Source organism: Mustela putorius, unplaced genomic scaffold (genome assembly GCF_011764305.1).
Source record: "Mustela putorius furo isolate JIRA1106 unplaced genomic scaffold, ASM1176430v1.1 tig00537255_pilon_pilon_pilon, whole genome shotgun sequence".
Taxonomy (NCBI): Eukaryota; Metazoa; Chordata; class Mammalia; order Carnivora; family Mustelidae; genus Mustela; species Mustela putorius.
This window is the reverse complement of record NW_025422394.1, coordinates 1,784,823-1,806,202: the sequence shown is the minus strand read 5'-3', so window position 1 is coordinate 1,806,202 and position 21,380 is coordinate 1,784,823. Positions and strand designations below refer to the sequence as shown.

The window sequence follows — 21,380 nt, the reverse complement described above, 5'->3', positions numbered from 1 at the left end:
ACATGTCTTAGTTGGTTAGGCTTTGGCTCAGATCATGATTTTGGGGTCCTTGGATTGACTGTTGCACTGGGCTCCCTGCTTGGTAGGGAGTCTGCTTCTCCCTTTCCATTTCCTCCTGCTGGGGATCTCTCTCTCTTTCTCTCTCAAATAAATAAGAGAAGTCTTAAAAAAAAAAAAAAGAAAAGAAAAGAAAAAGAAAACTCAAGAGAAGGATGGCCCCATTAAATGTCCCTATATTTTGACTCTCCCTATTGTTTGTTCTTCATTCCTAATGTTCCCAGATTTTTTATTTTGACCTTTTCTCTTTAGGGAATTTTGTTTAACCATTCTTTCAGGTTAGATCTGCTGATGTAAAATTTTTAGTTTACTTCATCTGACAATGTTTATTTCACTTCTGTTCCCGAAGTGTATTTCTGCTAGGGACAGAATTCTGGGTTGACAGCTCTTTTCTTTCTACACTTGAAAATGTGTCACTTCCTTTGGACTCTATGATTTCTAGTGAGAACTCTTCTGCCATTCAAAAAATTCTTCCCCTATAGGGGCAACTGGCTGGCTCAGTTGATAGAGTATGTGACTCTTGATCTTGGGGTCATGAACTCAAGCCCCTGCTGGAAGTAGAACTTACTTTAAAAATGTTTTTCTATCCGCCAAGAAGCCTGGGTGGCTCAGTTGGTTGGATGGCTGACCCTTGGTTTTCGACTCAGGTCACGATCTCAGGGTCCTGGGGTTGAACCATGTGTCAGGTTCTGCACTCAAAGAGAAGTCTGCTTGAGGATTTTCTCCCTCTCCCTCTGCCCCTTCCTCTGCATGCTCTCTAAAAAAAAAAAAAAGTCTTAAAAAAGTTGTTTCCCTATAGATATATGGTTGCTCTAGTTGCTTTCGAGATTTTTCTCTCTTTAGTTTTTGGAAATTTGAACATGATGTGCTGTAGCATGGACTTTTTTGGGTTTATCTTATTTATTAAAGCTTATTCGGCCCTTTGACTATATAGGTTTTATGCCATTTTCCAAATTTGGGAGATTTTTAGCCAATATTTCCTCAAATACTTTTCCACACTCTTTCTCTTTTACTTTGGGGACACTGAGGACAAAGATGTTTAATCTTTTGTTATTGTTCCACATGTCCCTGAAGCTCTGCCAATTTTTTTCTATGTTGTTCAGACTGAGTAATGTCTATTGTTATTATCTTCGAATTCACTGACTCTTTCCAATGTCTTCTCAGTTCATCTCTGGAACCCATCCACTGCGTTATTTCAATGATTGTATTTCTCAGTTCCAAAATTTCTACTTGGTTCTTCGTTACATTTTCCATTTCTTTGCTGAGATTTTCTAGTCTTCTTTTGTTTCAAGAGTGTTCATAATTGCTTACTGAAACATTATAGTGGCTGCTTTAAAAGCCTTGTCAGATCATTCCAACTTCTGTTTCATCTGCCTATTGGCATTTGTGGATTATCTCGACTCATTTAAGTTGAGATTTTCCTGGTTGATGGTAAATGAATGATTTCAAAAAATTATATCTTGGTCATTTTGGATGTCAAGAGTAAGATACTCCGGATCATACTTAATCTTGGGTTTTAGCAATCTTCTACTGAAACTGAGCCAGCAGGACAATCTGCCAGTAGGGGAAGGCAGGGGGTAATCGATTCTTTAGTACCAGGTGGGACTGACATCCTGGCTCTCCACAGGGTCTCCAGTGACACTGTGGGGCTGCTTTATTACGTAGAAGTCAATGCTCCTGACTCAGCCTCCATGAACAGAGTGGGAGAGGGATGGGTGCTTTCTAATAGGCAGGTGTGATAGAAGCCCAGGCTCCTTAGTTGGTCTTTATTGGCTCTACTCTAAGGGGTGGCTTATTATCATAGAGGAGGGGTAGAAAACCATGGACACTGCAGGGGCAGGGGATGGCAGGGAGGGGAACTTGTTACTGCCACGAAGCGGGGAAAGGTATAAGTGGAAGTCTAAGTCCTCCACTTAAGCCTGTGCTAACAAAGGTGTGCAGGTTATATTCCACCCCCTAGTTTTTTGTAGAAGTAAGGTATTTATTGTCAACCAGGTTTCTATTTCTCTAGGATGTGCCTTTCCCAGTTCTTGGCAAGGGAGAAGAGACTTTTTTGGGGGCTTTCTATGTCTGTTCCAGCTGGCATTCCTGGACTGTTGGCATCGAATCTAAGACATGGAGGAAACAAAAAAATAAAATCTAGAGAACTTACTGCAATGACATTCTTGATTTCCAGGGTTCTTAGCTGGTCCATTTTCTTCTCTAAACTTTTCAAAGTCTTCTAATATTTGTTTTATGATGATATCCAGAATTTTTAACTGTACTTATGAGATATGCCTGTTCCATGAACGTTTGTGTGTATACGTGTGTGTTTAAGGAATTAAAGGAATGACTTAACCAAATTTTATATAGTCAAAATAAGACAAACATAAACTAAGAATCAAAGAAATGCAGTAATAGTTATGAAATAAACCTATTTCTCATAGAGACAGTATATATTACCTTTCCCAGCTGTCCTTCTGATCTTGGGAATAGTGAATTTTTTCAGAGGATTGACTTCTACACCAGTAACTAATAAAGGTTCACCTGTTGAGTTCATTTTCCATAGTGTCTTGTGTTTAGCAATCTCTTTCATTTCCATTTTGTTGGTGGCCTAAAATCAAACCCAAATTATTAAACAAAAGGTCAATAAATACACAAAAGGCAATGGCAGTAAAAAGTTTAAAAATTCTTACATGGAATTAAATATATATTATTGGTCACATTCACAACCGATTCCAATCTCAATTTGCCAAGGTTACCGAAAATAAAAAATGAACTAACGACTTTAGCTTTTCTGTAATTTTTTGAATATTTATTTTATAGTTTCTAATAGTTCTTTTCTATGTAATTTATGTAACTATAATTGGATAAACCAAAAGTCTGTGTTCCTAAAAAGCTTAATAACTTCCAATTTTTGTTCACATTTGGTAAAATTCTTGGCAAACAGTCTATTTTTTGAAGTATTTTGCTGACACATTTCTGTGAATAGAATGATATTCTCTAAATCAGAATCTCTGCCTCGGAAGAAACTTACTAAAGTTATAAACTAACTACTGCATGACTATCCCACAATTGCCTAAGCAGTCACCCGTAACCCCACTGGCTATTGTTCCACAGCATCACTCTAAATGGATTAAGACCTAATATATTATCATACTAGTAACAGATTTCTTTTCTTTCCTCCTCCTTTCTCTCTCCAGCCCTACCTCCCCCACCACCCAACACAATAATTCTTAACCTTTCAAGTAGAACTCATACTAGGTATTGAAGGAGAGTTATGGAGCCTACACACAGAGAAATATATGTAGACATGGATCTTTCATACCATTTCATAATATGGTTCACAGGCCTCCTGACAGCTATCAACTGTTTGGTTCAAACGTAGATCATAATCTACATTAACAGCTGCCAAAATTCTATAGATGGATCACAAAGGAGAAGATTCTACAGAAAGTTCACAAAAGATCTTGCCTTCAATCTCCACTTCACCATTTATGAAAGACAATCTTACAACCTCCCATTCAAACATGGATCAGAATAAGAAATGGAAAAAGAGGACAGAGACCTCTAGAAATACAAGAAAATCAGACTTTTTCTCATCCAGTGTCAATAATAGACACTAGTAGTGTTGCCTCCTAACAAGAATACCCTTCAGATATACTAGCTTGAGCCACGGTGCCTGGCTGGCTCAGTTGGTAGAGCACATGACTCTTGATCTTTGGGTTGTGAGTTTGAGCCCTGTGTTGGAAGGGAAGTATAGCTTATTTAATAACTTAAATTACCAAAAAAACCCCCAAAACCCTCTTCAGTTAAGTATACTATCAGTTAAATAAGAGCCAAGTACTGCAACAATACTCAATATTGCCTTTAGCTACAGTTAAATTCTATTTTCAGTAAAGATGAATACTATCTCAGCTCAGTGGTTTCTTATAAAATATTCCTCTAATAGAATTTATTAATAAAGTAGATCTCTGAAATTCACTGATTTTGTTCCTTAGTGCTTAGAATAATACTTAGCCACAGAGTAAGTTAGAAAGTCTTTTTTTTTTTTTAAAGTAAGCCCTATTCCCACCATGGGACTTGAGCTCATAACCCTGAGATCAACAGTCACATACTCTACTGAGTGAGCTAGACAAATGCCCCTCAAGGTAGTTAAGTTAAAAACTATGATGAAAGATGAATATTCAGGGCACAATGGTATTCAATGTTTTTTATTAAATAAGTTGCACCCAGCAATTTTTCAAGTAGGAATAATACTTTTAAACTTCAGCCAAACCAAACAGCCATGTTAAAGTAGTAACAAATCCATATATTCATTCATTCATATATCACAATTCCATAACCATTATATTTATACTATCTTTATATACATATGAAAAATTTTTTTTATTACATACTGCAGAATATATACAATAGTTCTATAACCACTGTCCATGTATTTACATATATCACTTATTTTTATATATGTAAAAATAAAATCAGGAAGTCTGAATTCTGACTATTCATGCTGAGGCTGTCCTATTAGGTCCTGGGTTATTCTAGGTGAGCAGTAGAAAGAGAATCATTAGCCATCAGGGAAATCAAAATCAAAACCACACTGAGATACCTCCCTACACCAGTTAGAATGGCAAAAATTAATAAGGCAAGGAAACAACAAATGTTGGAGAGCATGTGGGGAAAGGGGAACTCTCTTACACTGTTGGTGGAAATGCAAGTTGCTACCACACTTTGGAAAACAGTATGGAGGTTCCTCAGAAAGTTAAAAATAGAGCTACCCTCATGACCCAGCAAGTGCACTATTGGGTTATTTACTCCAAGGATACAGATATAGTGAAAAGAAGGCACACATGCACCCCAATGTTCATAGCAGGAATGTACACAATAGCTAAACTGTGGAAGGAGGAGAGATGCCCTTCAACAGATGAACAGATAAAAAAAGATGTGGTTCATATGCACAAATGGAATATTACTCAGTCGTCTGAAAGGATGAATACCCACTATTTGCATCAACATGGGTGGAACTGGAGGAGATTATGCTAAGTGAAACAAGTCAAGCAGAGAAAAGCAATTATCATATGGTTTCACTCATATGTGGAACATAAGGAATAGTATGGAGGACATTAGGAGAAGAAAGGGAAAACTGAATGGGGGGAAATCAGAAGGGGATACAAACCATGAGACACTATGGACTCCAGGAAACAAGCTGAGGATTTCAGAGGGGAGGAGAGTGGGGGCATGGGTTAGCCTGGTGATGGGTATTAAGGAGGGCACGTGCTGGAATGAGCATAGGGTGTTATATGCAAATAATGAATCATGGAACACAACATCAAAAATTAATGATGTACTTTATGGTGACTAATACAGCATAATAAAAAAAAGAAAGAGAAAAATCAATTTTAAAAATTTCAGGAATAGTTAATGCACAGGGCACAGCACATATTAAGTTCTTAACAGATACTTGAATGAATGAATGAAAGAAGATCAAACAAACCAAAAGCAAAAAGGTTTCCCAACAACTAAAACATCTTTCATATAGGACTTGTATATTATGAGCAGATTTAAGCTAATACATTTAAGGATTATACAAGGGGCGCCTGGGTGGCTTAGTCAGTTAAGCATCTGACTCTTGATTTCAGTTCTGGTCATAATCTCAGGATTGTGAGGTCATAATCTTAAGATTGTGAGATCCAGGCCTCAGTTAAGCTCCATTGCTCAGCACAATGTCTGCCTGAAATTTTCTCTCCCTCTGTCCTCGCCCCTGCTTGTGCTCACTCTCTCTCTAAATGAATAAAAAAAAGTACTATACAAAAAATTCTAAGAAAAACTTACTAAAAGTGATTCAAGAAGGAATTAAAAGAATTCATCATCTTAATACTATTAAGAAGAAATTAAATGAGTAGTTACAAATGGATTATGAAAATAAAAATGATATTAATGTATCATAAATAAGCAGAGTACATCCTAGAAACACAAGGGAGATTTAGCAATAGAAATATGTACATTTCATTTACTACATAAACCTTCTGAAAAAGAAAAGTGATTATCTCAATAGATGCAGAAAAGCATCTTATCAAATTCAAAATTCACTTATTTTTTTAAAAAGTTTCGTAAAGAGGAATTGACAGAAATATAATTTGATGAGTATGTACCAAAAATTTATGGCAAATTGCTAAATATCAGAAGCACTACCTTTTAAATCAGGAATAAAACAAGAATGGCTTTGTTTCCCTTATTTCTGCTTCCTTTCAACAGTAGGCTGTTAGGATTTTTTTTGTCTAAGTAAAATTCATTCTTCATCCAACACTTCATCCAAGTTTTCTCCTTCAGGCCGAGACTCACATTATTTCACTCCCAGAAATTCCCAAATCTTTTTCCTTTCCTCTTTAGCTTGCCTTTATACCTTTTATTTCACAGGGGCAGATGGCAAGAAAGGCAAAAATCATGTTTCTAATTTTGGTTCTACCATTAACTAATAATATTATGACAGGCAAAATGCCTAATTTCTTTGAGACTAATAATAGTATCAATACCTCCCACAGAGGTCTATTTTAAAAGAATATCTGGGGAAGCCTGGGTGGCTCAGTCAGTTAAGTGTCTGCCTTCAGCTCAGGGTTTGATCCCAGGACCTTGGGATCTAGCCCTGCATCGGGTTCCCTGCTCAGTGAGGAGCCTTCTTTTTCCTCTCTCTCTGCCTGTTGCTTCCCTGCTTGTGCTCTCTATAATATTTGTACTGGGTTTCCTAAGACCATCACCAAACGCTGAGGACTTGAAATGCTTGGAAGATTAGAGATTACTAAATAAACCCCAAAGTCTTTTATCTGATTACTATAGGAGTCTTAATAAGAGAATTAGGTATTTCAACTGAAAAACTTCAAGCCCTAGAGTTTCTTTAATAAGTTTTAACTGCTATCACTTATGAAAAGGTTTCCTAACATAAATTAACGGAGAATTCCAGATACACAAAGCATTAATGAGAAAGTTTTTTTCAGTTCTCCTTCAAACTTTTTATATGAGTCAGCTTGTTATTAACTTTAAAATCTTTGAAAGTTTGTTGATCTCTCTTTAACAACAAAAAATGCCTTAGTTTCAGAATTTTCTGGCAAATAATACTGCTCTATTCTAACTTATTTTTACAATTACCTTTTATTTGTGCCAAATACTGATTTTCTATTCATTTTCCATCCCAAAATATACTTGAAAAAAGTCTATTTTAGAATATTACAGTAATTACTGTAATGACGATACGTAATGATCATCAGCAAAGATGGTTCATTCCTCTTCTAGTAGTCTCAGGACAGAGTTCCCGATGAATAAATAAATGATGAATAAGCAACATTCTCAGAACTTTAGTCACAAAAGTAAATTCTGAGTTCTTCTGTAGAATGCTAAAGGGTTCAGACTAAGAATTATTTCTGATAAACAAAAGGTTAAATCAGATCATACATATGATAAACTACATATACACTTAGTGGAATTAAGCCAAGAATCCCTCAGTTAAAACTACACAGTGCAGAGATGAAATATATTTTTGCCCTATTTTTCATTTTACAGATCAGGGATTGGCAAATTATAGCCTACTCTTAGTTTTCATAGGGACTACAAGCTAAATGACAAAAAATCAAGAATAGTGTTTCATGTCACTTAAAAATTACATGAAATTCAAATCTAAGTTTGAATTAAGTTTTACTGGGACACAGCCTCAATCTATCTATCGTCTACAGCTGCTTTACTATTAAAAACCATAGCTGAGTAAATGTGACAAGAGACCCTATGGCCTACAAAGACTAAAATGTTTACTATCTAACCCTTTATAGAAAAGTACACCAACCCATTAGAGATGAAGTAAATATCAAATAACAACTAAATATCAAAGATTTGGGACAATAAAAACTAAGTTTCATGATTTCTGTTTCAAGACTCTTTCTCCTATTATCTCTCCAATGAATTCTGAATTTCATCCCGACTCACTTTGCTTCTCTGCCCAAAAGCATTTAAACAAGTTCAAACCTGATCATTTTTAAAACAAAGGAGAAGGGGGATCTGGGTGGTTGAGTCAGTTAAGTGTCCATCTTCAGCTATGTCATGATCCCAGGGTCCGGGTATAAAGCCCCCACTGGGCTCTTTGCTCAGTGGGGAGTCTGCTTCTCCCTCTCCCTCTGCCCCTCACCCCACTTGTGCTCTCTCTCTCTCTTAAATAAATAAATAAAATCTTTAAAAATAAAAATAAAATAAAAACAAAGGAGAATCTGCTAGATCACATTTGTCCTTACTTACATCAACTCCCACTCCTTTCTCAATCTATTTCTATTTCCAATTCCACCTCAATAGCGATCTTCAGTCACCGGTGATTTTTCACATCAGTATCTCAATTTAAGTACACTTCTGGCTCATAACTTACTTGGCCTTTCTACCTTCAATACTGTTGACTAATCTGTTCCTGAAATAATACTTTTCCCCTGACTTTTGTGACTTCATAATCCTGACTTCAGGTGGTGCTTTCTCAGTCTTTTAATAATTCAACTTTATTTGGCTTTTATTATTAATTAATTTTTACTTATATAAGGGAAATAAGAGAATATTCTCTTCAATTTTTTTTTTAGTATTTTATCAAGCTAATTTTAGACAACAACAAAAAGAGAATCTTGTGGTTTTAATTTGCATTTCTTTCATTACTAGCGAGGTTATTTTTTTCCCATCACTCGTTCCTATCTTTTTCTCCATTTTTTCTTTTTACAGGTTTTTAAATGATTTGTAAGGACTCTGTGTACAGAGAAATTAGTTTTTGTCATAATAAGTGTTACAATATTTTTGTCTTATTTATGGCATTTGTTTTCCATAGCAAAATTTTAGTTTTTGCATAGTTTAATTTCTCATTCTATTATTATACTTTTTATCCTATTACCAGCAGTGTGTGAAGAGTTCTAGTTGTACCATATCCTCACTTCATTTGATACTAGCAGACTAGTATCTGCCAATCTGGTATCTGTCAATGCTATCTCACTATGGTTATTTTGCATCTATTTGATTTTTGATGATACTGAGTATATTTATTGGTCATTTGTTTTCTCAAACTTGTGATATCCTGTTCAAGTTTTTTACCCACTTTTCTATGAAGCTATTTATTATAGATTTGCAAAAATTTTTTTCAGATCCTAGCTCTTCACCAATCATACTTGTTGCAAATAACTTTCCCTCTTTTTTGAACTTATTTTTTTACTTTTTTGAACTTATTTTTTTACTTTTTTGAACAAAAATATTTAATGTAGTTGAAATTATGAACTTTTCCTTTAGATTTATTTTTGGTTTTGATCAAATTTAAGAAATTATTTTCCCCAAGGTTTATATAATCTTCTCTATTCTCTTCTAAAAGTTGTATAGTTTTGTTTTTTACTTTTAAGTCTTTAAATCACCTGAAATTCATTTTGGTCTGAGGTAAGTAAGAAGGGCTCAATTTTTCCGTATCAGTATCAAATCATGCTAGCATTTACTTGAAAATTTTTTCCCTGTTTATCTATGATATCTTTAACATAAATCAACTTTCAATATATGCATGAATTCTAGGCTCTCTGATTTGTTTTACTGGTTGATGTTTTTCTGTATTCCTGCACCAACACCATACCACAGAGTAATTGATATATGTTTGGACAAAACCAAAAGAAAAGAAAAAACAAATCTTGTTCTTCTGAATCATCTTTGCTTTTACATACATATTTTAAAATGTCTAATAAGAAATCTTGCTTAGGCTTTAATTGAAAATTCACTGAATCTACCACTGATCAAGGACATCATTTTACTAGTCTTCCTGTCTTAAACATGGGCTATCTCCCCACTTATTCATGTCTTTAATATCTTTCAGTAAAGCCTTATTTTTTCCATGAGGGTCTAATATGTTTTAAAGAGTTTATTCTAAGTTCTTCATAATTTTAGAATTACTACACGTTATCTTTTTAAAAAGTTTTATTTATTCACTGCTAATGTTTAAAATGGCATTCAAGATGATAATAATGACTAACATTAATCTGGTAACACTTATTAGGAATCAGACACTTATCTAAGTGCTTTAGATATATATTGACCCATCTAATCATTATATCCCTATAAGATACCTTTATTATAAATTATGGGAAAAGGTTTAAGTTGAATAATGTGCTCAAAGATACATAGCTAGGAAGTGTTTGTTGAATCTGAAATTCAAAGCAAGGCAGTCTGGCATCAGAGCGAATGCCCTTAACTATTAGGTAAAATGACCTTCAGTGAAACTTGTTTCTATGCATTGACTACATAATAACCTTGTTAGGTTCCTATTAATTCTAATAATGTGTCTTCATAAACAACTACAACCTCTCTGATTGATGAAGGGCATATATTAACGATTTTCTGTTTACTTCTTTTTTTTCCAATTACTACACCATTTATTTCTTATGCCTGCCATGCTGGGCAGGCTGCAAGTTCTAACATATGTCAAATATAAATGATAATATCAGGTGCCTTGGTCTTTACCCTGGACTTAGAGGGAATGTTTTAAATCTTTACAACTTAATGACAAATTCTATTTTTTTTTTTTTTAAAGACCTGCTGTATCAGGTTAAATTTTCCTGGGTATAGAATTCTAGACTGATTGCCATTTTCTCTCAGCATTCTTAAGATATTATCCCACTACTTACTACCATCCACTGCTCTTATTAAGAAATCACCTCCAATCTGTCACTCATAAGTAAAGCTTTTTTCTCTGACAACTTTTAAAAATCTTTGTCCCTGGTATTCTGCATTTTCATTATAACATTCTAGTATAAGTATATCAGGGACTTCTTGTATTTAAGGTTTGGTAACTGTAACATTTATGTGAAATTCTCGGCAAATTTAACTTGGAATATTGTTGTGGCATTGTTTTATTTCCTTAGAACTTCTAGTTATCTACGTTCAAATTTCTACTTTATTCATGTTTCTTAACCCCTTCTTCATATATTTTATAGCTTTTTCCTAGGTTGCATTCTCAATAAAGTTGATTTAAAATCACTAGTTGACTTAACACACATATACACGCACTCTAAAAAAAGAGTGATATAATACCTGACTTGTATGCTTTAAAATTACCCAGTTTCTAACTGCTGAACCTTGAAAATGGGCTTCATTATAGTATTCTATTTTCATATATGTTAGAAATTTCCATAATAAAGTAGAAGAATAAGAGTGTTTTGCTAAATGTGAAGAAATTATCTTTAAAAAGATAATATTAGTTGTCTATGGAGAAAGGAACCCTAGGGGATTTAGGAATGGGGAAGAGAGAGATTTTTCAGTTTATGTCTTTATTACCTTAATTTTTATCTTCACAAATTTATAAGCTCTTAAAAATGAAAATAATCTGCTCACTATTGTAACAGAAAGTATAAAATATCTAAGAATAAACTTAAGAAATTGCCTGGCTGATAGGAAGACTTCTAAAATACTGAGGGACATAAAGGATTTGCTTAACGATGGAACATGCATAATTTATTCTTGAGGAGGAGTTCTTATTATTGTGAATATGCAAAATCTTTCTACGTTAAGTCCTTCAAGTTGATTCAATCCTTAGGTTGACAAAAATAATACTAAAGGATATATGGAAAAAGAAAACAATCAAGGAAATTTGAGACAGTAACTAGAGGACAGAAACTGGCACTATTAAATATTATAATTTATTTGATAATTACAGCAATTTTAATTAGCTGGGTATACAATCACTCAATTAAATTTAGGTTTTATTACTAAGAAAGAGGATAGTAAGTAATAGGCAACTTAAAACTATAGTTACTGAGACAAAAACAAAACAAAACAAAACAATGGAACATCACAGGCAGAAAAAACACCAAAAAATCCCCAGGATTTTGAAGATGCTAATATTGATATTTCAAATCAGTGGGGAATCTATATTTAAAGAGTACCTAGCCACATGGAAAACAAAAACACAAAATTTTAAAACTACAATAAAGTATATTTTTTCCATACCTTGCAGATCAGAAAATATTAAAGTCCTGACAATATCAAATGCTACAAAAGGTGCAGAGCAACTAGAATTCTCATATATTTCTGGTGATTGTGTAAGCTGGTACAGTCACTTTAGAATAAAATTAGGCATTATCTTGTAAGCTTGAAGATGTGCATTACCTTCTGACCTAACAACTCCATTCTCTAGCATCAATTCACAAAGTGTGATCCAAAAACTTCTGAGGATCCCCAAGAATATTTCAAGGTTTCAGCAAGGTCCTCCTTACAACTATCATCTGTGAGGTCATATTTCTTCATATTCTCCAACCAAAACAACAAAAACTCTGGAAGACTAAATGCAGAAGCAGGTATGAGAATTCACCTGACTTCTATTAAGCCTGATTTGCAATAATGGAAAACAACAGCACTCTACTTTGGGAAAGAGTTATTCTTCATTGAAATATTACTTATATCAACATGTGATGACTGTGTTATTTCTAAATGAAAAATTAATATGTTAAAAATGTCTTGATTTTAATGTGGTACAGTAAACATTAATAGACGTAATCCTCATTAACAAAAGTTCTTTACGTCTTAAATTTGAAGGGTGATGAAAGGGGACCTGTATAAAGAATACATTTGGTTTTGTCCTGTGCAAAGAGCTTCAAAAACCCTTGGAATTTCCTGAAAGAACTGATTTTGTTATGATAAAAGGTGACTCATGGTAGGCCCCTACATAGCTTCAGAATGGGGGCTGATCACCAGAAAGACCATGTATGTGATCAGAGGGTTGGGACTTTCAGTTGCTCCACCTGGGAAAAGGGCAGCAGAATGAGTTGTTATATGTCCAATGATTTAATTAATTGTGCCTCTTAATGGAACCCCAATAAACACTATACACTAAAGCTCAAGGATGCTTATTGATTGGTGAACACACTGATGTGCTGGAAGGGTGATGTTTCTAGACTCCATGGAAAGAGGACATGGAAGCTCTGTGTTCAGGAACCTCCCAGACCCCATTCTATGTATGTCCCTGTAATTATCTGCAATTTTAAGTACAGTGCTTTCCTGAGTTCTGTGTATTGTTCTAGTGAATTACTGAAACTGAAGGGTTTGTGGGAACTCTTGAATTTTTAACTTGGTCACAAGTGTGAAAGGCTTGGGGAACCCACTTGTGATTGGCATCTGAAGTAAGGGCACACTAAGCTCTTAACTTGTGACATTTGCCACTAAGCCCAGGTGATTAGGGTTTTGTGTGTGTATGTGTGTTTAGAGAAGGAGTTAGAGACAGTGAATGAGAGAGACAATGAGAGAAAGAAGGGAGGTAGGAGCAGAGGGGGAAAGAGAGAGGGAATCCCAAGCAGGCTCCAGGCCCTGGGCAGAGCCCGACATGGGGCATAATCTCACTACCCTGAGATCACGACCTAAGCCAAAATCAAGACTCAGATGCTTAACTAACTAAGCTACCCAGGCTCTAGTGGTTGGTGTCTGAACTGGATTGCATACACAGCAGTTAGGGTGGAAACAGCAAATTTTAAAACCCACATCTCTAGAAACCATTACCCCAGAGAAGCTCTTGCATATGTATACCTAAAAGCAAGTAGACACATATTGTATGGAGCACTGGGTGTGATGCATAAACAATGAATTTTGGAACACATACACACAAAATTAAATTAAATTAAAAAAAAGAGAGAGAAACAGATTACAATGAAGCTAAAAAACACAACAGCAAAGATGGAATGGAAGCATATAAAGAGACTGCAGTCAAAAAGGTAAAAAGGGGCGCCTGGGTGGCTCAGTCAATTGAGCATCTGACTCCTGATCTCAGCACAGTTCTTGATCTTGGGGTTGTAGTTTAAGCCCAGAGCTGGGCTCCACAAAGGACATTTAGGAAAAAAAAAGTGGGGGGGTGTTAAAGAGTGTGTCCGCAACCTAACACAGTGGCCAGTATTGCTTTCTGGTAATGAGTTTTCAAGTGGAAATGAAGCATTATACTGAGGAGACCAAGAGTAGAAAGGTCCAGACACATGCAAAGGAATGGGGTGGTGACAGAAAACTGGAAGGGGTTATTCCTTCTGATGCCATAATAAACAAATAGAACACTCAGAGAAAAAATAGGAATACTGGAGAATTTTCAAAGCTCTCCAATAGATGAGGCTGAACTAACATAAAGAGCAAGGTCATAATCAAAAAGATAGTGATCTATGTCATGAGAAGAAAAAAAGCTCATACCCAAAAAAACATACAGCATAATGAACACCTAACTACACACGGAATTCAGTAAAAGTCTGTTAAATGGCGGGGGGGGGGGTTACTGAAGAGGAAAAGTTAAACAGTACATTGTTTTTCATGGACTAGAAGCTTATAATCCGTTGAAGGAACAGAGAATGTCCCCAAATTGCTGTCAGTAAAATCTATTAAGTAATTCTTTTGTTTCACTTACAGAATGTTGTTAACTTTTGTCTATCAATTTGGGTAGCAGCATCTGGCTGAGCATCAGATTTCTTCTGATTTCAGATTCAACATCTATGTAGCCTTATTTGAAACACTTTTCCCATTATATAAATTTATAAGTATCCAAAAGTTTATATGTCAATACTTTGTGAACACATAATTTATTTTTTATTGTTTTATTTTATGTTTTGAGACAGAGAAAGAGCAGGCATGAGTTGGGGGTGGGGAGATAGGAAGAGAGAGAATCCCAAGCAGGCTCCACAGTCATCGTGGAGCCTTATGTAGGGCTTGATCCCACAACCCCAAGATGATGACCTGAGCCTAAACCAAGAGTTGGATACCCCACTGACTGAGCCACCCAGGTGCTTCTACACTTCATGAACACATACATTTAAAGAAAGTTCAATTTCATCAGTGTAGTGACTCAGGAAATTCTATCTTTAACTGTTTTTCAAGTTCTTGAGGTTTGGCTTAGCAGGAGAGAAGGATGCTGGGAATGCCTAAACATAGAAAAATGATAATCACAAGTTGGTTTAAAAAAAAAAAAAACTGCCCCTCTGGGGCACCTTAGTGGGTAGAACATGCAGCTCTTGATCTCAGGGTAGTGAGTTTGAGCCCAGTATTGGGTGTAGAGATTGCTTATGTAAAACAAACAAACAAACAAACAAACAAACAAAAAAACCCTGCCCCTTAGTCTTACACACAAAAGGTAGAAATTATTAAATAAAAGATGTTTCTAGAGCATCTCCATCTTCTTCATATAAGATTAATGGAAAACTTAAAGGAAGCTGGAGTAGTTTTATTATACTTTAAATTTTATTTAAGATGGACATCAAGACTATCTTATTTCTTTTCTGGTCATCTTGTTTATTCTGCCACAGCCAAATTTCAGAATCTTTTAGAAAGAGTACCATGTAAATATCAGCAAATCCTTTTGGAAAAGATGAGCCATCTGTTGAGTCCTACCTTCCCTTGGGGCCATTGCTATGAATCAGACACAAGGGTTTATAGTAACTACACAGTAATTCCAGTAGCTACCTAGACTCACTACAACAAATATTGAGGAAGATTAAAAAAAGAAAGAAGGGCGCCTGGGTGGCTCAGTGGGTTGAGCTGCTGCCTTCGACTCGGGTCATGATCTCAGGGTCCTGGGATCGAGTCCTGCATCAGGCTCTCTGCTCAGCGGGGAGCCTGCTACCTCCTCTCTCTCTCTCTGCCTGCCTCTCTGCCTACTTGTGATCTCTCTCTCTGTCAAATAAATAAATGAATAATCTTAAAAAAAAAAGAAAGAAAAGAAAAAAGCCAACATAATTCCCAAGAGAATAGCTTGATACTTGTTTTACTGAGACGTAGAAGATTTAGACAAGTAGAACCTGTGTGCTTCTGAAAACCAGTGCCCATATCAAACACTTCTCTAGAAAGATATACTGTATCAAAAGAAAAATGTCATACATTAAAATGAACTATTTAGCTAAACTCCCAGAGATTTATAGTAAAATTATACCAATTTGGACTACTAGGGAAGAATAAAATCTTACTACCTGGGGGTGAATGTAATAAATGTATTATGAAATGTTGACAAAAAAAAATCTGAGAATTATCAAATAAAATTAAGAAAAGCTCTAGACCATTTCCTCACACCACACACAAAAATAGACTCAAAATGGATGAAGGACCTCAATGTGAGAAAGGAATCCATCAAAATCCTTGAGGAGAACACAGGCAGCAACCTCTTTGACCTCAGCTGCAGCAACTTCTTCCTAGGAACATCAAGGGAAGCAAGGGCAAAAAGGAACTATTGGGACTTCATCAAGATCAAAAGTTTTTGCACAGCAAAGGAAACAGTCAACAAAACCAAAAGATAATTGACAGAATGGGAGAAGACATTTGCAAACGACATATCAGATAAAGGGCTAATATCCAAAATCTATAAAGAGCTTAGCAAACTCAACACCCAAAGAACAAATAATCCAATCAAGAAATGGGCAGAGGACATAAACATACATATCTGTAAAGAAGACATCCAGATAGCCAAGACACATGAAAAAGTGCTCCACACCTCACTTGGCATCAGGGAAACACAAATCAAAACCACAATGAGATACCACCTCACACAGGTCAGAATGGCTAAAATTAACAAGTCAGGAAATGACAGATGCTGGTGAGGATGCAGAGAAAGGGGAACCCTCCTACACTGTTGGTGTGAATGCAAGCTGGTGCAATCACTCTGGAAAACAGCATAGAGGTTCCTCAAAAAATTTAAAATAGAGCTACTTTACAACCTAGCAATCACTAGGTATTTACCCTAAAGATACAGCTGTAGTGATCCAAAGGGGCACGCGCACCTGAACGTTTATAGCAGCAATGTCCACAATAGCCAAACTATGGGAAGAACCTAGATGTCCATCAACAGATGAATGGATAAAGAAGATGTGGTATATATACACAATGGAATACTATGCAGCCATCAAAAGAATGAAATCTTGCCATTTGCGACAACACAACACGGATGGAACTAGAGGGTATTATGCTTAGCGAAATAAACCAATCAGAGAAAGACAACTATCATATGATCTCCCTGATATGAGGAAGTGGAGATGCAACCTGGGGGGTTTGGGGGGTAGGGAAAGAATAAATGAAACAAGATGGGATCGGGAGGGAGACAAACCATAAGAGACTCTTATTGTCACAAAACAAACTGAGGGTGACCAGGGGAGGAGGATAGGGAGAGAGTGGTGGGGTTATGGACATTGGGGAGGATATGTGCTATGGTAAGTGCTGTGAAGTGTGTAAACCTGGTGATTCACATACCTGTACCCCTGGGGCTAATAATACATTATATGTTTATAAAAAATTTTTTTTAAAAAAGAAAAAAAACTAAGAAAAGCTCTCAGATTTGTTTTGAAGACTTTGCTAAGATTGAACAAGCAATTTTTTCCCCAAATGCAAAAAAGTCAGGAACTGATCACAGCAATTAGTTAAAACATTCACAGAAAAACACCTTAAATTCTCAGGCCCAGTTACAAGTAGCTGAGGCTCACCTAGCTACAGTTAAAAACTCCTGTGACTTAACAATCCAACTTCTCACTTTCCTACCAAATTGTCTTTATGAAATCAGCTTGAAAAAGAATCTTTTCTAAGTATTTATGATACAATTAAGAAAGCACTCTATATAAGAAATCAGCAAACATGGTTTCTTGTCTTGATTCTGTCACTCACTAAATGTGTGCTCTAATGTTACTCTTCTCATCTGTGTTTCACTAAGACCTAAAGCTGTATTGTAAACTATAAAATGTTTTGCTTCCTCCTATACCTATCCCTCTTTCTACCACTTTCAGGTTCCATTTGTTTACATTCTTTCTGTGGCTCTACATAGAGGCCTATGCAAGAAATAGTACCATGTATGCAAGTTGATGTCATAAAAGTTTGACAGCTTCACAAGTTAAAGAGCCTTACTAGAAAACTTATTTCCTTAGAGTACTTCTATGATAATGGCACTTTTATTTTTTAAATGTCAACAGTTAATCTAATTTCCATCCTCTGAGGTGGTTTTTTTTTAGAATCAAGCAAATATAATTTAAAACCCATCTGATTAACAGATGGGTGACCAAATGTAACAATTCCATTTTTTGGGTAGTTTTATGGTTTTATTAACACAAATATGACATGCACACAATACTACTTTTTTTTTTTTTATTTATTTGACAGAAATCACAAGTAGACGGAGAGGCAGGCAGAGAGAGAGAGGAGGAAGCAGGCTCCCTGCCAGAGCAGAGAGCCCGATGCGGGACTCGATCCCAGGACCCCGAGATCATGACCTGAGCCGAAGGCAGTGGCTTAACCTACTGAGCCACCCAGGCGCCCCCACACAATACTACTTTTGATTAAAAATAAAGCAATGCAAAAAATCTGGCTTTAAAATAACTAAGTTTCTTATTGTTTAAGTACTAGTTCAAAGGTAATTTCAAACCTCAAATAACACAAATGTTCTAAGCAATATCTACATATTGGCTTGACTTTCCAATTTAGTTATTCAAAAACTGAATACTTATGCTAAATTAAGGTCAATTTTGTATGGGTCAATATTCTCCACTGGACTATAATTTATCCGTCTTTTGATCTCCAGCATCAATCAGAGATCCTCATAAAATAAGTACCCAATAAATATTTACTGCAAAAGATACTTTAAAAGTATTCCTCCAATGTGTGAAAAAAATACATATTTTTCACATATCTTTTTTATTGCCCAATTATTTATAAGTCAGTTACAAATTAAATTATCGATAGTGGGTTGAAAAAAAGTCAATACAGTACTGTAAATAACAGCAGTAGCAAAATCATTATTTGATACTTACCACTCCTCAATGGTATCGACCATCATACAGTTATGATCAGGATTCAATATATACATGAAAAATGACAAAGGAATACCTACAAAAAAAGAAAAAGGAAGACAAGAAGAGAATTATGGTCAGAAGTACCCTCCAGAATAAGCACTTTATTGTCCCCTTCATTTTTTTTTTCCCGATTTCTGCTTTCCTTTTAGTGCTATTTCATTTGAGGGGAGGAAGGAGTCTTTTTGCCACAAGTCTCAGTGCCTTCTCTATCACACTGTTGCACTTTTCTCCTTCTCCTCTCTCTTCTTTTCTCCACCGCTCATTCTCTCTCTCAAATAAATAAAATCTTTAAACATAATTTAAAATGCCACACATTCTTTAAGAAAAAGTATTTTTTTAATTAGTAAAACATCCGACAAAACTTTGGACTGACTAGAGTTTTTCTTTTCTCCAAGTGAGCATTCAAGAAAATAAAAAATATATTATCTTTTAAATATTTTATTGATTTACTTAAGAAAGAGAGAGACAGCACAAATGCACAAGTGGGAGGACAGGGGGAGAAGCAGATTCCCCACTGAGTAGGGAGTCTGATGCAGGGCTCGATTCCACAACTCTGAGATGATGACCTGAGCTGAAGGCAGACACTTAACCAACTGAGCCACCTAGGTGCCCTGAAAAAGGTATTTAAAATAGACATAGTAGATTCACTTTTGAAAAGAAAATGTTACTATTACCCGTTTTAAAACTCTGTAAAAACGAAAGAACATGTTACCCTTTACTGCTCTGACTATGTTTTAGTCAAGTGTTTTAATGAAGTGTCATTGTCTAAGCGACCCAAAGAAATAAAAGCAGAGAATATAAAGAAGCAATCAGGAGTAAGTATAATCAAAGTAATAAAGACAAGAGACTGATACATGAAAATAAAATGCCAAATAATTTGGAAACTAAAAATTCTTTTTTAAAAAAGATTTTATTTATTTATTTCACAGAAAGCATGAACACAACCAAGGGGAGCAGTAGGCAGAGGGAGAGGGAGAAGCAGGTTCCAGAGCAGAGTGCCTGACTTGGGGCTCGATCCCAGGACTCTGGAATAGACTTAAGCCAAAGGAAGATGCTTAATCCCCTGAGCTACCCAGACACTTTAGAAACTAAAAATTCTGAGAACTTAATAGTGATGGTCTATCCAGATAAACATATCAATAATAGCATGAAATATTCAGTAATAATTAGGAGGATAATATGTACATTTGGAAATTGATGATTACTGGCATTTCCATGTCTACTATAATTGTAGTAAACTAAAAGATATGTTTAAAGTCAGTATATTAATAATAATCTGATGCAAACATGCAAATTAACACAACCAGAGTGTATAAAAAATATGTATAAGGAAGTAGAAGTTACTAATACTCTTAATTCGATCACGAAAGTTGCTCAAGAAAGGATAATAACACTTGCACAGAGCTATTCCAGACTTTCTGAAATGACAAACAGTGGCAAACCCCTGAATATAGAGGACTGGCTATGGGAACAGTGAAATTATAGAGCAACACCAACTACAGTTTTAACAAAGAAGGTACGGATTTGGTAAGCCTTTTCATAAATTCATGTGAGACATTCCATTAATAGAAAAAAAAACTGTCTTTTATACCTTTCTCTATAAGAACCTATTGAGTACAGTAATTCTGAATTTAATCTGCAGAGGGATGTACATGTTTGTATGGGTATGGTTGAAAATATGCAAGTGAAGTTTCTTTTTTTCTTTTTTTAAAATATTTTATTTATTTATTTGACAGACAGAGATCACAAGTAGGCAGAGAGGCAGACAGAGAGAGGGGGAGAAGCAGGCTCTCCACTGAGCAGAGAGCCCGATGCGGGGCTCGATCCCAGGAGGGGGAGAAGCAGGCTCTCCACTGAGCAGAGAGCCCGATGCGGGGCTCGATCCCAGGACCCCGAGATCATGATCTGAGCCGAAAGCAGAGGCTTTAACCCACTGAGCCACCCAGGCATATTAAATATATTAATATTTCATATTAAATATGAAAATTCTAGGGGCACCTGGGTGGCTCAGTGGGTTAAGCCTCTGCCTTCAGCTCAGGTCATGATCTCAGGGTCCTGGGATCGAGCTTTGCATCGGGCTCTCTGCTTAGCAGGGAGCCTGCTTCCCCCTCTATCTCTGTCTGCCAACTTGTGACCCCTCTTTCTGTCAAATAAATAAAAATAAATAAATATGAAAATTCGATATTCACTGATATATTTTTCAGATTTTCTTCTTTAGAACTACCCATTTAGCCAGGAAAAAAAGACTTTTATAAAAGAGTTGGGGGGGAAGTCTCAGTTTCACTTTATTTTAATCTGTTTCAGGAGATGCTAAGAATGGGTATATGTGTAAGAATTAAAGTGACAAGGAGTCAAATCTACAAAGCTGTTGAGTTGTGAGAAAAAACCCCTAAGAAATGTCATTTTTCCCATTCTTTCTGAACTTGTATTAAAGTACAGAAAATACAGAAACAGTTCAGCTTCAGAGGATAAACAAGCAACATGTGTTTGGGTATGGAAGTTAAGTATGCTTGCTATGAATTT

The 21,380-nt window shown here is 35.7% G+C and overlaps 1 protein-coding gene across 1 annotated transcript in view; it reads right to left on the bottom strand.

Moving 5' to 3' along the window:
• The window catches only part of TEX15 (testis expressed 15, meiosis and synapsis associated), a 74,079-nt gene extending 55,186 nt beyond the window's left edge, over positions 1 to 18,893 (bottom strand). Inside the window, exons 1-2 of the mRNA XM_004758294.3 lie at positions 18,816 to 18,893; positions 2,500 to 2,650 (exon numbers count right to left, since the gene is read on the bottom strand). Coding sequence (XP_004758351.1) covers positions 2,500 to 2,638 — 139 coding nt within the window. The 5' untranslated portion in view covers positions 2,639 to 2,650; positions 18,816 to 18,893. The remainder of the gene's footprint in view (positions 1 to 2,499; positions 2,651 to 18,815) is intronic.
• Between the last annotated feature and the right edge of the window lie 2,487 nt (positions 18,894 to 21,380).